The sequence below is a fragment of the Denticeps clupeoides genome, chromosome 5 (assembly GCF_900700375.1).
Source record: "Denticeps clupeoides chromosome 5, fDenClu1.1, whole genome shotgun sequence".
NCBI classification, from domain to species: domain Eukaryota; kingdom Metazoa; phylum Chordata; class Actinopteri; order Clupeiformes; family Denticipitidae; genus Denticeps; species Denticeps clupeoides.
This window is the reverse complement of record NC_041711.1, coordinates 22,970,280-22,985,197: the sequence shown is the minus strand read 5'-3', so window position 1 is coordinate 22,985,197 and position 14,918 is coordinate 22,970,280. Positions and strand designations below refer to the sequence as shown.

Sequence of the window (14,918 nt, the reverse complement as noted above, 5' to 3'; positions counted from 1 at the left end):
CAGGCCGCTCTCTCTCTGAGTGAAACACAGACTGCAGGGACCCATGTGTGTGGCTTGTAAAAAGTCCTCCGGACTAAAAGGGACAGGGCTTAGCTTGCTCTGAGTGTGCTGGAGGGAAGGAGGGAGGGGGGTTCTCTCACAGGAGCAGAGGAACACATCACTGAATTCTGAATTTGGCAAAAATCATTCTGCGTGCATCCATTGTTGTACAATAACATCACGGGTCATTGCACCATTTGTGCGAGGGCCCGTTCGTCACCGCTTGTGGTTATATTTTAATGTATGAACCTATCGTGTTTATTGTAACATTTAGATTTACGACATTTACCAGACGGCCTTATCCATCAGTAGTTACAGTGACAGTTCCCCTGGAGTGTCTTCCTCAGGGACACAATGGTAGTAAGTGAACCTGGGTCTTCTGGTTCATAGGCGAGTGTGTTACCCACTAGGCTACTATCACTACTAAGATTGTAAGATGTATTCTATAGCCTTCAGTTCTGTACTGTACTGTGGTGTACTGTAGCGTACTTCAATATTACACCTCAGACAGATTCAGAACATGTCAAATAAGTATGCAGGGCATCACATTTCTTGTGTGGCAGTGGTGTCCTAGCAGGTAAGGAAGCGAACCTGTAATCGGAAGGTGAGGTGCCACCATCCCCACACACTGCTCCCTGGGCACCTTTCATGGCTGCCCACTGCTCACTAAGGGGGAAGGTTGAAGGCAGAATCACTTTCATTATGGATTTTATTTATTTGTACCATCGGCCTCCCTGGCATTGATTGAACTGATTTTGATGATAAAACAGCGTTTTACTTTTATGTGAATTATCGGATTGATTAAATACGGCGTCACTGTGCTTTTTCACCAGAAACTGAAAATGTCTCACTGAGTTTATTAAACTTAAGCCCCAGCTTCAATGACAGAAAGAATGTGTTATCATGACACCAAGCTGCACAGTGTCTTCACATGGTCTGGTTTAAAAAAAAAAAAAAAAAAAAACTCTCTTTATAGCAATGTTACCCAAACATATAGTATAGCAGAGTCAACAACTTATTAAACTCTCATTAAAGTGTCTAGATGCCGGAAAAGTCTGACCTATGATAAGTCTGACCTAAAGATAACATGATTTACTTGTATCTTACATTAGTCTATGAAGCACATGAATCCATTTTAACAATATCATTTTTTTTTTTTTTTTAACTTTGCGCTACACACAGAATAAACTCCAAGCATCTTAAATACACTAACGTAGAAGTGGGTGGTTATGTTTGCTGATTCACCAGAAAAAAGAACACACACAACACAGGCTCTGGCAGAAGATCGCAGATGCTATCAGCACAATAGGTTCTCTAGGCAGCGATATAAGTACGGCAGAACGGCAGGAACCGAAAATGAGCGCCAGGGCACGGATGCCAGCGTCTCGCTCCTGATTTCTCCATCACGACTTTCTAAATCTCCACAAAGCAGGTAAGGTGCACAGGGGCTTAGCTTTATGTAACAACCTGTCCTTTTTTTTTTGTTTTGTTTTTGTGTTCTCTTATTTCTGTTTTTTTTATTATTCTTTTATTTGAATGAAGCATGACGTTCGTTAAAACGAAAGGTTAAAATCATTTTGCCGCTTGATTGGTGTTAAACCTCAAATGAAGAATGAGGTTCAGTCTCTGTTAAACAGAAATCGTTGCCAGTCTTTTGGAAACGGTCCTCGTTGTGTACACTTGTTAACACGTATACATCTTCGCTTAGACACTTAAATCATGTCCGAAGTAAAAGTCCGTTTCGTTTGCCAAGCATAGCTTGATGAGCCAAACCCACTGGTTTCCATGTGCTGGCTGTTTGTAGTGGATTCTAGTGACTGATGTCATGTTTGATAAAGAGAAGTTGAAAAGCACAACATGTTAGCACTGCAAACATAAGGGCTTTGTTCATATGTGAGTAGACAGGGTTTGTGTGTGCTCACTATTGCGCTCTCACTAATCTGTAATGACAATGGTTTGTCTACTTAATTTAGACAAAATATAAGCAATTCCAATAAAAATTCCACAGACAATGCACACATCTGCAATAAATATAGTCACAAACATATATGTACTGTATTTCTGTATGTATTGCGGATGTGTGTGTCTGTGCACAGTAGTATAGATTTCTGTTTTTTTTTTGTGTTAAAAATCAAGCTACAATAACACAACAGAAATAATTTATTTTTGTATATCCCAAAACCACAAGCACTTTGTCTGAGTTGGCTTTACAACCACTACAGATGAAACCCCTCAAACGAAGACCCTGTCTGGACAGTAGGAACAGCTGCCTAGAAAACTCTCATGGAGAAAGAAATGGAAGAAACCTTGGGAAGGAATAATTCATAGAGGGACCCTCTTCCAGGGTAGCAGGAGTGTGCAATTGGCATCACTGTAGTGTTACTGTTAACACTGGGTTAACAGTAAGATTGTTCGTGCCAATCGATTTTTGGGTTACTGGTACCTGGGGTCATGGTGGGGCCAGCAGTCCAGTAAGGTCTAACTTCCATTAATGGTCTAATTAGGAAGTGTAGATTTTTTTGCTTTGCTTTTATTCCGGTTTGAACTTCTCCATACTCGTCTGTTTTAGATCCTGCACAATCCTGGATTTAGGAATATGTTACATCTGAGGGGTACTCCCCCTATGCCGTTGGTGCAGAAATTCATCATGGGGGCTCTTCTGACCTGCATTATGATGGTATTCTACTGTTTTTCTGCAAAGCAAGCACAAATGAATGTACAAATGTAAGTTTTAGGTTCAAAAGAATCATTTTCTGCATTTTGTTTAATTGTATTCCGAGTTGGTACAATAATGATTGTGAATATTTATGTGGCCCCATAGGGTCTCACATGGAACTCCTTGTATTCAATCAGAAAAACAAAATGACTTCAATATATCCCAAAGGACAAAGGGGCAAGAGAGGTCCTGTGTGGCGAAAGTGAATCTCATGTTCATGAAGACCCACAAGACTGCAAGCAGCACCCTACTGAACATCCTTCTGCGCTTTGGGCAGAAACATCGCTTGAAAATCGCTCTGCCCAATGGCCGCAATGACTTCATGTACCCCTCGCCTTTCCTGTGCTCTCACGTGAAAGACTACAGGCCCGGCAAGTGTTTCAATCTCATTTGTAACCACATGCGCTTTAACGGGCCAGAGGTGGACAAACTGCTACCTGGCGATGCGGTCTACTTCACGATCCTGAAGAACCCGGCGGATCTTTTCGAGTCTTCTTTCCATTACTACCATCGTCTGGTGCCCTTCACATGGCAGATCCCCGGAGACAACAAGCTGGCGGAGTTTCTGAGGGATCCGAGGCTTTACTTCACCCCTGCGGGCTATAACTCCTTCTACCTCAGAAATCTGCTGTTCTTTGACTTTGGTTATGACAACAATATGGAGCCGGAGGACCCCAAGGTAATAAAGGCAATTCAAAATATGGACAAACGCTTCCAGCTGGTTCTGATGGCAGAGTATTTTGAAGAGTCCCTGATCTTGCTCAAGGACATCCTCTGCTGGGAGATGGAGGATTTGCTCTTCTTTAAACTCAATGTTCGCAAGGACTCCTCTGTGTCCCAACTGAGCAGGGAGCTGAAAATAAAAGCCCTGGAGTGGAACGGTGCAGACTGGATGCTCTACCAGTACTTTAATGCCACCTTCTGGCGTAAAGTTGAGGCTTATGGCCACAAGCGCATGCAGAAGGACGTGAGAGAGCTCAGGAGGAGGAATGCTGAGATGGAGACTGTCTGCATAGAAGGGAGAGAAGCGGTCGAGCCAAAGAGGATCAGGGACACCAACATGATGCCCTGGCAGCCATTAGGAGAAAGATCCATCATGGGCTACAACATGAGAAATGACATCCCTCCACAATACAAAGAGTCGTGCCGTAATATGCTTACACCAGAGATACAGTATCTTTCAGATCTTGGGGTTAATTTGTGGGTCACCAGATTATGGGGTTGGTTTAAGGACAGGTTTGTCTGGTTGTTTTAAATGGATGATAGAGAAACCAGCAATAAAACACTGTAGCGTGCATTCATTCTTTAATGCTAACTGTGTTATACTGTGAAACCCTAATGACATGGTTAATTTCATTGACATCTGTCTTAAGGTCAATTTGACATCAGAGTACAAATAACCCTAATATTTTTTTTAATTGAGTGTTGGTATATATAGCTATGGGTAAAAATGAAACGCCCAGCTATTCACCTGAAATAATGGCATGTTGACTTTGATTGTGGTTTTACATTACCTGTTTATAATAAACTGCAATATTCCATATTGTATCAACTGTTTGGGGCTGCCTACAGCATTGTAAATGTATCCTTTCAGTATAATTAGTTTTTGATCTCCATGTTTACCACAATTGGCAATGTGCCAGTTAAGTTACTACTTATGTAAAAAAAAAAAAAAACATTTAAAAAAAACTTGTGTTGCAATATCCATTTTTATTCGAAATTTATGGATTGTACAGAGGGCACTCTGTATTCAACTTAATCCGATCAATGAGCTGAAATCTAATCTGATCAGTGCCAGTCTAAAAGGCCTTGGTGTGTTAATGTGAGTGAAATATGTGACCTCAATTATGTGATTAAATCTTGGCTATTTAGAAAACAGCCAAGAGACCATTGCTTTTACTAAATGCAGTTTTGTTAATAAAGGTGTTAAACGTGACTTGTTACGTGACAGTAATGAGAAGAAGAAATCTGTCTGAGCCTGTGTGGGTTGGGGAGGTGTAGATGGGCGACATTTAAAAGTACTACACTGTGGTTATGACTAGAAGAAAGTCTAGGTTATTAATTGCATGATTATAGACTAATCGACAAAACCTTCATTAAAAAAAGAAGGACTATACCAGTGGTCTGTAATGCCATTTACGATCATGGTGAGTAGGACTGTGCGTCCTTCCAGTTGCCGGGTGAGGGCGCCATTTTTGCAGACACGTCGATTCCATCATCCGCTTTACTTCGGCGCTGACATGAATATATGGCGTCACGATTAACACGTGTCTACCAGCATTAGCAGAGGAAATCATTCTCAGGGTTCCGTTTTAAGCGGCACTGGCCACGTGTCCAAATGTTCTTAATGTAACTGTGATTTTAGCGAAGTGAAGTGGCTGTCAGGCCACCACTGCCCCCTCTTTTATACTCTTGCAGTATAATGTAAAGTCAAGTCAAAAAATGATTTGCTGTCATTTCAAACGACATAATACACAGGGAAACTAGGCAACGCCAAGCAATGCAGTTGCGACAGCACAGGACAATGCAGCAGACTTGGCCAACACCAAAACCCCCCTTTTATCATGTGGTTGTAATAAATTACAAGGTGTGCAATAATACTGTTACTGACAAAGAGAAAAATACACAGCAGGTTTATGTCTACAGTATCATCCATGACCTTACCGAACGTTGTAAGATGGCACGGTCCAAATCAGAAGCACATTACAGACGGACGTATGTCTGCGAAGATTCTCAGTCATCCAGGTGAAATTGTCTGAAAGGTAGATACGATTCATTCTGCGTCCACAGAACTTCAATCTGTTCAATCTGTGCTGAATCATTCTGTGGATGCAGAATGTGGATGAAACGTTTCTACGTTAAAGTCAGAAGTCCAGTTGCCATGACTTCAACTTCCAGACATCACAGACGGTGTTCCTGGACATACAACAGTCCATGCAAAAAAATCTGCACGTCTGAGACTGCGCGGAATGCAGCGACGCCTTTTAACAAATCCAACCAATCAGGGATCTCAATAATTACGCTGGGCCAATCACGTTCTGCATCGGTGGTCGGGGCGTTCCGATTGGTGCGGCGTCTGCTTCCAGACAGAGAGGGACCTTGAGAGATTCCGCGGACTGTCGACTAAGCAGTCTGGCGGGCGGCGAGGCCACTGCAGCCGGGATGGGGGGCTCGGCCCCGGCTAACGGCCTCTACAATTAGCTCGCTGTGTCTCCGTCCGCCCGGCTCGTCCGCCGGGGGTCGGCGTCACACGGCGCGGTCCTTTAACCCCCCCGCAGCGGGCGCTCCTGCTCTCTGTCGGGCGTTTGAGTAAAAAAAAAAGAACCAAAAAAAAAAAAAAAGGCGGACGGCGGGAGCGGATGCTGTTGTCTGTGAGTAAAGGCTGCGGCGTTGAGGCTAATGCAGCTCGGGACGCGGCGGCGCCGGGTCGCGGGTGAACTTTGCTGCTTTATTTCTGTGCGGTGTCGTGGTTCGTGTTAAAGTTCGGAGGAGCCGAACCTTCGGCGCCTTTTGTTCTCCCGGCCCGCACGATTCCCGCCGGAAACCCGCGGCTCCGCGACCAAATTAGGAAGCACGGAGGGCGGGGAGGGAAGGAGGGAGAAATGGATACGGCCTGCACACCGGCCTGATATCCACACCGGCGGCGCGGGTTTATTTCCAGGCTGCGGCTCACCTGAGGCGCAACTTTCCGGGAGTTGACCGGGGCGGAACGAGCATCCGTCAAAATTATTATTATTATTATTATTTTTTAATTATTATTATTTCACACGTGGGCTCTTAAAACGAAAAAAATGTCCACGCCGCGGTGCAGAAATGGCTCCTTTTGTCTTGCAGCGGCTCCCCCCTCCCTAATCGTCGGCGAGCAGACACTGCGGGAGAGCAGCAGATTATGCCGGTAAGGTTCGCGGGACGCGGTCCGGCGCGCACAAGGTCACACGGTTCTCACGGCTTTGCGACTGTTGGCAAGGAAATGTGCACGACCAGAGCATCGCTGTGGCTGACGAGAACCCCCCCCCCTTATTCCGCCCGTGTTGGGGAGGTTCGTTTTTGACACGATTTGCACACATTTGCAGGAGCCCTTGGAATTTAAAAATTTGGGGGTACGATTAGCTCAGCGTATTTGCCCACAAAATTCCTTCACGGAGTGTCCGTTTATCTTAAGCAAATGTTAATATTATTGGGCTGAGATTGGGAATTGTCTGGGTGCTCGGCGTAGTTCGTGTCATTTTATATATTTTTTTTGTGGGGAACCGGATCCAGACTCCCGGCCCTCTGCTGATCCCCAGCACCAGGCGACCGATTGGTTCTCGCCCAGCCGTTGTGCTGTTCCATTTTCAGCCTTGCATTGTAAAAAAAAAAAAAAAAAAAAAAAATCTTCGAGCACCACTGTGTGTGTTTTCGTGCCCAAATGTCAGCCTGTGTGTGTGTGTGTGTGTGTGTGTGTGTGTGTGGACCAGACTGCCGTGCAGCTGGAGCTGAGTCAATAGGGGCGTGTTCCCGGGACTCAGTCTGCGCTGCAGGCGGCGGGTTCATCAGGTTCGGCTGCACTCGGGATGGCGGGGTGGAGGGAGGGAGGAAAGTGACCTCGTTTGACTGGACTTGGAGGAGCTCCAAGCTGCAGTCGGGGGAAGTGGTGTGGACAGGCTCTGAACAGGTGGCCGTACTGTAATGGCTGCCTGTGCTTTCGCATAAGAAAAGGAGCTGGTGGCTTGCCCCGGCACTAACATGGGACCATAATGATGAGGAGGGATTAATAATAATAATAATAAGTAGGGCTGCACGATTTGGGGAAAAAGACATATTGCGATTATTGAGATCAATATTACGATTGCGATATGATAAAGGACACTTGCTTGTATATCAATGAAAAGTCGCCTACTAATAGTGAAATGTTTAATTTCAAAGTGAAAAATACAAACTACTTATAACAACCTGAAATGCCCAGTGCAAAATACAATATTTTACAAAATTTAAATAAATCACAAAAAAAACTCTTTTACATTACTGTCGAACGACAAACCCTGGTATGGCTAAACAACTCTTTTGATTATATTTGGCCATTATAAAATCCCGTATTATAGTTCTAGAGTTTGGAGGCTGACACAGGGATGCATAGCTTTGCTAGCTTAGCTAAGGTTAAGATTTGTAAACTGAGGTGAATTTCTTAAGTTTGAGAAGTTAACCAAACAGCTAAGAACAGTCTAAATAGTTAATGCCTACGTTTAGCCAAAACGTTGTTTGGAGGCTGACTTGAACACAGGAATGCATAGCTTCGCTAGCTTAGCCTATCTTAGCTAAGGTTAAGACTTATAGAACGGGATTTTATAATGGCCAAATATATTCAAAACAATTGTCCAGCCTTACCTATGAAATGTAATCTCCCGGGATCTGGTTTGGAGCGTACAGCGGTTTGTACAGCCCCAAACAGCACAAGAGTGAGGCATTTTTTTTGCACTTCTCTCCATAGACATGTATATGCTTCACGCCACAGCAGAGCCTCTCGCAATATGGCGGCGACGTTGACGTACGATTCAGCGCGTCATGCGGCGTCTAACCATATGTCTCCGAATCGAAAGTTATGTGACCAAATACGTCACATCCGACTGAAGTGAGACTTCAGTCAGCGCGCAAACTTTAAGAGAATGGATCGGATATGTTGCCGATCCAATCCATGTACTAATCATTTAAATCGCAGCTTTTTGCGTTCATGTAATTGCACAGACTGTCATCGCGATTACGATTGCGATTAGATTAATCGTGCTGCACTAATAATAAGGATTCACTGCCGTTCCGTGTAGTCACATCCTTCATTAAAAATGTTATCATGTGGTAATTGACAAATCATCTGCTCTTCGATGACACCCCTCCATTGACCGCACCCAAGTGGAGGGGGGATTTGTCCAAATGCTACCAATTTTTTAAGGTCTAAACCATTAAACATGCATGAATGTAACTTACTCCATTAATCAGAAGCCATCTGCTTTGCATGGAGCCCTATTTGAAATGCTGATGTTTCTAGACAGTCGATATACTGATTTACCTGAACGCCCCTTCAACCCTTAATATGTCGTTGTGGTTTATCTTTCAGGAACCAGTTCCAGAGTGGACGCAGAACTGTAACATCACAGGATCTCCCTGGGGTAAGAGCTGCACACACTGATGTGCTTGTCACGATAATTGCATGAGAGAACTCTGCTAATTGTAGGACTCGTGTTGAGGACTCATTTAAAACAGTGAAATTCCCAATGGAAGATGTGGCATTAAGGCCCTGTTTCCTGTAAATGTTTATGTTTAGGGACAACAACTGGATCCCATGGCTGCAAGCGAGGGAAGAATCCAAGAAAAGTCAACATTCCTTCCATCTGACGTTGGATAGGTCCGGTCTAAGATGATGACGACCATGCATTCATCTTCCTGTATATTTTTCTTCCCTTAGTTTTAGTTGTCTTTTTAATTTTTTTTTTACGGTGTGTGTGTGTGTGTGTGTGTGTGTGTGTGTGTGTGTGTGTGTGTGTGTGTGTGTGTGTGTGTGTGTGTGTGTGTGGAGATGATGATGATGAATCATGACTGTTTTCTCTGTGTGATTTTTATAATGGGTTAGGAATACTCGGGACTCTCAGCCTTGATGATAAACTTGGGGGTGGAGGGAGAAACAGCAACTGACACAAAGCAACTTGAGACCGACCTGGCAGGCTTGAGCCGTCACTAAGGCCCATCCGTCTGTGTTTACAAACCCCACAGGTGGCCCCCAGGGGCCGACGCAACTTGTAGCAGCATGTCTTCCACTTGTACACAGCTGGACCCATCCATTCCAGCACACGTCCCGTACGTGTCTGACGCGAGGCCGCTAAACACGCCAGCTCGTCTTTTTACTCGCAACCTCACAGTGTTTCGTACCAGGTGTACTGACGGTTTACACAGCCGCGCCCTACACACTACAAACTTTACAGTATTTACTGAGGCTAAGAGTCCCAACTTTTACTAATGGCTTTCTAGCTCATTGTTTTTCGTTCTTTTTTTTTTTTTCCCAGTACTATATTGCTTTTTAGAAATGTTTTTTTTTTGTTTGTTTGCTTTGCCAGTATTAAAAAAAAAAAAAGAAAAAAGATAATCATGTGTGTTGTGATATAGAAGTAGCTGTAGAAACGCATTGTTTCCTTGTGGTAAGTGATTGAGATGCTGCCACGGATTTGAGACACTGATGAATGGTGCTATTTTTGGACTTTAATCTGCTCCTTGGTAAGGTAGCTGAGATGGGTTTTATTTCATATCTTCATGTTCTAAGAAGGTGTTGGTTCTTTGTTGTCTGGTTGTTGTAATTTGGTCAGGATTGACTTTTTATGGGGGGGGGATTTCCTGTCGTTTTCTGTGCGGCTTTCTCATTGGGGTTTTTTGGAGAAGATAGGCACGGTTTGGTGTGTTGCCTGAAGCGATCTCCAGATGTCAGCAAGGGTGGGAGCAATCACAAAACTGCAATTATTTTCAAAGGTTTGGCCCTTTTGACACAAAAATAGTAACGAGGGGAAAAAGTTAGTTGTCGGCTAGTCCCCAGCACAGGTCACTTTTAGACAGTTCTTCCTCCGACAGGCCATCACAGACCACTGAGGCGCTTACTCCTTCACCAAACGAGCATCAAACCTGAGCTTTAATCATAAATCTGCTCATCAGCTGCTTCCGTTAAAACAATCAAGGAAAGTGTAAAGGTGCCACTTTTTTTTTTTTTTTTTTTTGTGGCAGTGGGATAATGCAGGGAAGCTTGAGGTATGAAGCGTTCCACCACCCCTCTCCCCACAGTCAAACCCATCCATCCATCTGTTCTCTCTTGAATCAGATGGGTGTGGGGCCTTGGGCCATAAAGCTGCTGCAACTTCTTCACCAGCAGGAAAAAGTGGTGTACCTGAGTATTCTAGATGTTGCCTGTTACCATGTGCTAAATGTGATGCTGATTACACATTTTTTTTTTTTTTTCAAGAAAACAAAGCAAAAGGTGTAGCTAAAGATAGCGGTTTTCGCAGTCATGTGATTATACATGATGGGTTTTTTCCGTACAATCTTTACCAGCTTACTTTGATAAGAAACCAAAAAAAAAAAAAAAAAAAACAGTTGATATTTTTTCAGCTTGCTCTCTCGTTTATTTTTATTCAGTATTTGCAGTTTTGTCTTTGCTTCCTGTCAATTCATACTTATAACAGAACAACTTGAAAGCCCACACTAGTTTTTTTTTTTTTTTTTAGTGTGTGTCCCATTTTTTTTCTGTAGTAGGGATCCTCTTAGCTCGATCTAGTATTTCCTTGATTCTTGTTTACTGCATGTCCTTTGGTTTTTGTTTTTTTCCTCGATGACACTTTACTGTAATATTTTGTCATAGAGTAGGTATGCCAGCAGTCTTGTATATAGCCATCGACTAGCACAGCAGTATTTGCAGATTCTGTATTCATGACTGTATGGTTGGTTTGAGTAAATGAGGCATCTTAGTGATTAGCGTAGTGATTTTAACAATGCACTGTTACAATTCCATGCATTCTTATTTGTATTTTGCAAATGTAGCTGTAGTTCAATAAATATGCAAGCTCTGATATCCTGTGTTTTTATTCATTTGCACTGCTCCCCGGGCGCCTTTCGTGGCTGCTCACCAAGGGTGATTGTTAAAAGCAGAGAACACATTTAGTTGTGTGCATCATGTGCTGTGTTTGCTGTGTATCACAATGATAAAACAATCACTTTTAAGGCAATGGCATGTTCTTGTAAATGTTGGAAAAATTAATAAATAAATAAATTTATTAATATCTGGCAATATGCAGGTTACCAACAGGCATACTGGCTCTGAGTACAACTAGAGGGAAACTGGGTTTCACAGAGTTTCCAGTGTGCTTTTTGGATACTGTCAACTACGTAGCTCAGCACAATTTAGTGGCAACGGATTTGGACAAATCATGTGATGACGTATCGTTGTGGTGTGTGGCTGTCAGAAGTCAGAACTCCATGTCAGCAATTCTGAGCAATTCAGTTATATTTAAAATACAGGTCATTTAAGACCAGCCCTCAACATGTACTATTTGTAAAAATTATATATAAGGTCATAAAATTGTAAAACACAAGATATTCTTCAGCTGCACTGATTGAGAAGGTCACCCTTTTAGTGCCAAAATGTGTGACACAAGTGACACACATGATTTCCAATTAATCATGATTCATCAGACCAGGCCACTTCTTACTTGTGCCAGTAGGGCACCCTGACTGGTCCTTATATAAAACAAACTGCGATGTACTGCGTTTATATCTAGAGCTATTTACCTGAATGCCCCTTCAACCCTTAATATGTCTATATCTAGAGCTACAGCAGCCAAAACAGTCCACCCTGCAGCCCACACCTCATGACGCTGTAGTGGGTTCATGTCTTCTCTTCCTTGGACCACAATTTCTATGTCAGACCATTTTTTTGGTGACAACCCACATGTATAGCCATCATAATTTGGCAAGGAAGCTAAAATCCTTACACTTCTTGGTATCTCAGCTTCCAACACACCAACTTCAAGGGAAAAGTGGCACTTGCTGCTTAATAAATCCCGCCTACTACCAGTTGCTGTGGTGTAATTCAATTCATCTGTCACTGGTCATAATGTTATGACTGATTGGAGTATTGGAGCTCAGTCTAACTGAGCTTGTAACAGTTCTAGGATTGTAGGGGTATATAAAAAAGGGAAATGCTCATCTGGAATACACGTTGCTGGAAAACCACAGGATTTCAGCTGTGAGAGTCATTTCAGTCCACGCTGGAGAGCTATGTTTGCTTTGAGAACAGCATCATGTCGTAATGGCGTCCAGCATTGCTGGACAAATCCTACTTTCTACAAGCGGTCAGCTCCTCCAGCCTCATGCTGTATTAGGTCGGACTCTTATTGTCTGCAATGTCAATGCAGTTTAGAGCTCAGAATGATTAATAATGCTTCGGCAGATTAGTGACTGGCCCCTGTGAAAACAACGATTCAGCATCTTGCGTGGTTATGTACCACATCAATTACCACAATCCACTCTGAGCTCAAAGACGAACCAAAGTTTTGACAGCTGAAATTCCAAAACAGGGCTCTTTAGAGCATTATAAAACAGGGCATAGGAACATTTCTGAAGGAGATAAGCACTTGATTAGTAGCTGGCTGATGAATCATTATAATAATTTAGCATGCCATTGAGTACATTACACATAAAAGTAAGATTCCTCAGCATGAAGACAGAGACTTATAAACATTCTCTTGGCTGGAAATCAAGTGAACCATGTCAGCCATTGTTGTTCTCAGGGTTTACAAGATCTGCTATCTCATCATACAGGCATCACAGGCTTTGTTTGTCCCAAATATCTATAGGAACATACAGATGGAGAAAGCAGGGTTATAAGGTTTCTTAGTGCAGTTGGTGTATGCATTATCATCATTACCATCATTTTGCAAATGGTTACAAAAAAGATAACAGTCCTCTCTAACAATTAGATTTAAAAAAAAGCTCATTGCTGGACGGAAAATGACATTATACTGTTTAAGTAAAACCCGGGAGCTGGTGGATGATGGCTGCGCTCCTTTGGGAGGACGTGTGAAGGATGCCAGGCCTAGCCTGGATGCCTAGCGTGTGTCTCTTGGTGGCTTTAATATGTGTGCTAGATGCATGCTTACCTGTCTTGGACTGTATGGACTGGGTTGTGGAAGAAGCCTGTTTCTGATGTTATTTGAATGCCCCAGTGTTAGATGAAGTTATGCTTGGCTCTGCTGACTCTGAAAAGTTTTCCTACGCTTTCCAGAAGAGGTGAGTGAGTGCATTTGGCACATGGAGCTGGTGCCCTGCCATGACACATTAATCTGAGGCTGTAGCCATGGCTACAGTGCAGATGTGTTTGTAAAGAGGCTTTCCTCAATATCTGTGATCGGGAAACCTGTGAGAACAGAAATGAACACTTTGGTTCATCTTTAGTCTCGATTCAGGCTCTTGATGGGACAGGAATGTTCCTTTTCTTGCATTGTTGTTTTTAAGAAATGCAGAAATCACCTTCACTGGCTCACAGGTACAACAGTAAAACAGCAGTAAATGGGAAAGTTACATGCTGGAGTAGTCACATCTCAGGGTGCTCATCTGTGCAAAGCCTGTGTTGCAAAAGCCACCATTACTGTTCTAATGCTTTTTACCCAAAATGTGGGGGGCACTTCATGGGCCAGATCTGTGTAGGTTTGTTAATAATGCTGTCAGACGTTCGCAGAGGCAGGCACGTTCATTCACCACAATGCCATCGTCTTTGTCTTCATCTTCCTCCAGGGAGGACAAGGAGTGTGATCCCTCTATAGTTGGAACACACCTCTGTTCCCCCTCCTTAAAAACGGGGACCACCACCCCAGTCTGCCACTCCACCGGAACTGCACCCGATGTTCACACAATGTTGCACTGACGTGTCAAGGACGGATCTCATCCACCTTGGGGCTCCGCTGCTGTTTGACTACCTCAGCAACTTCTGCCCCTGAGATTGGACAGTCCATACCCAGGTATCCCAGCTCTGGTTCCTCATCGAAATGCACATCAAAGTATCTCTGGTATCAATAGGTGGTACTGGGGTTACTGCCACGACTGGCACCGGCCACCTTGCGACCACAGCTAGCAACAGCCGCCTCAACAATCGCAGAGCGGAACAAGGTCCATTCGGACTCAATGTCCCCCACTGCTCTCAGGACGTGGTCAAAGCTCTGTCGGAGGTGGGAATTGAAGACCATCTTGACAGGTTCTTCTGCCAGGCATTCCCAGCAGACCCTCACTACACATTTGGGTCTGCCAGGTCATCTTCTGGCATCTTCTTCTGCCACCTGATCCAACTCACCACCAGGTGGTGATCAGTTAATAGCTCCGCTCCTCTCTTCACCCGAGTGTCCAAAACATATGTCCGCAGGTCAGATGATACAACTACAAAGTCAATCATCGAACTGCGACCTAGGCTGCCCTGGTACCAAGTGTACTGATGGGCATCCTTATGTTTGAAAACGGTGTTCATTATGGCCAAACTGCGACTTGCACAGAAGTCCAATAAGGAAACACCACTTGAGTTCAGATTCGGTGGGCCGTTCCTCCCAATCACGCCCCTCCAGGTCATGCTGTCATTGCCCACGTGAGCGTTGAAGTCCCCCAGCAGGAC

At 43.8% G+C, this 14,918-nt stretch overlaps 1 protein-coding gene and 1 long non-coding RNA gene across 2 annotated transcripts; both read left to right on the top strand.

Annotated features, from left to right (window-relative positions):
- Positions 1 to 2,758: 2,758 nt before the first annotated feature.
- gal3st1b (galactose-3-O-sulfotransferase 1b) lies at positions 2,759 to 4,140 on the top strand. Its single transcript, XM_028981363.1, has 2 exons — positions 2,759 to 2,763; positions 2,861 to 4,140. Coding segments are annotated over exons 1-2 (1,152 nt in total). The 5' UTR covers positions 2,759 to 2,761; the 3' UTR covers positions 4,011 to 4,140.
- A 1,694-nt stretch (positions 4,141 to 5,834) lies between these two features.
- LOC114790658 (uncharacterized) lies at positions 5,835 to 11,331 on the top strand. Its single transcript, XR_003749850.1, has 4 exons — positions 5,835 to 6,126; positions 6,590 to 6,650; positions 8,844 to 8,895; positions 9,051 to 11,331. It is a non-coding gene; the product is annotated as an uncharacterized LOC114790658 (long non-coding RNA).
- The last annotated feature ends 3,587 nt before the right edge of the window (positions 11,332 to 14,918 follow it).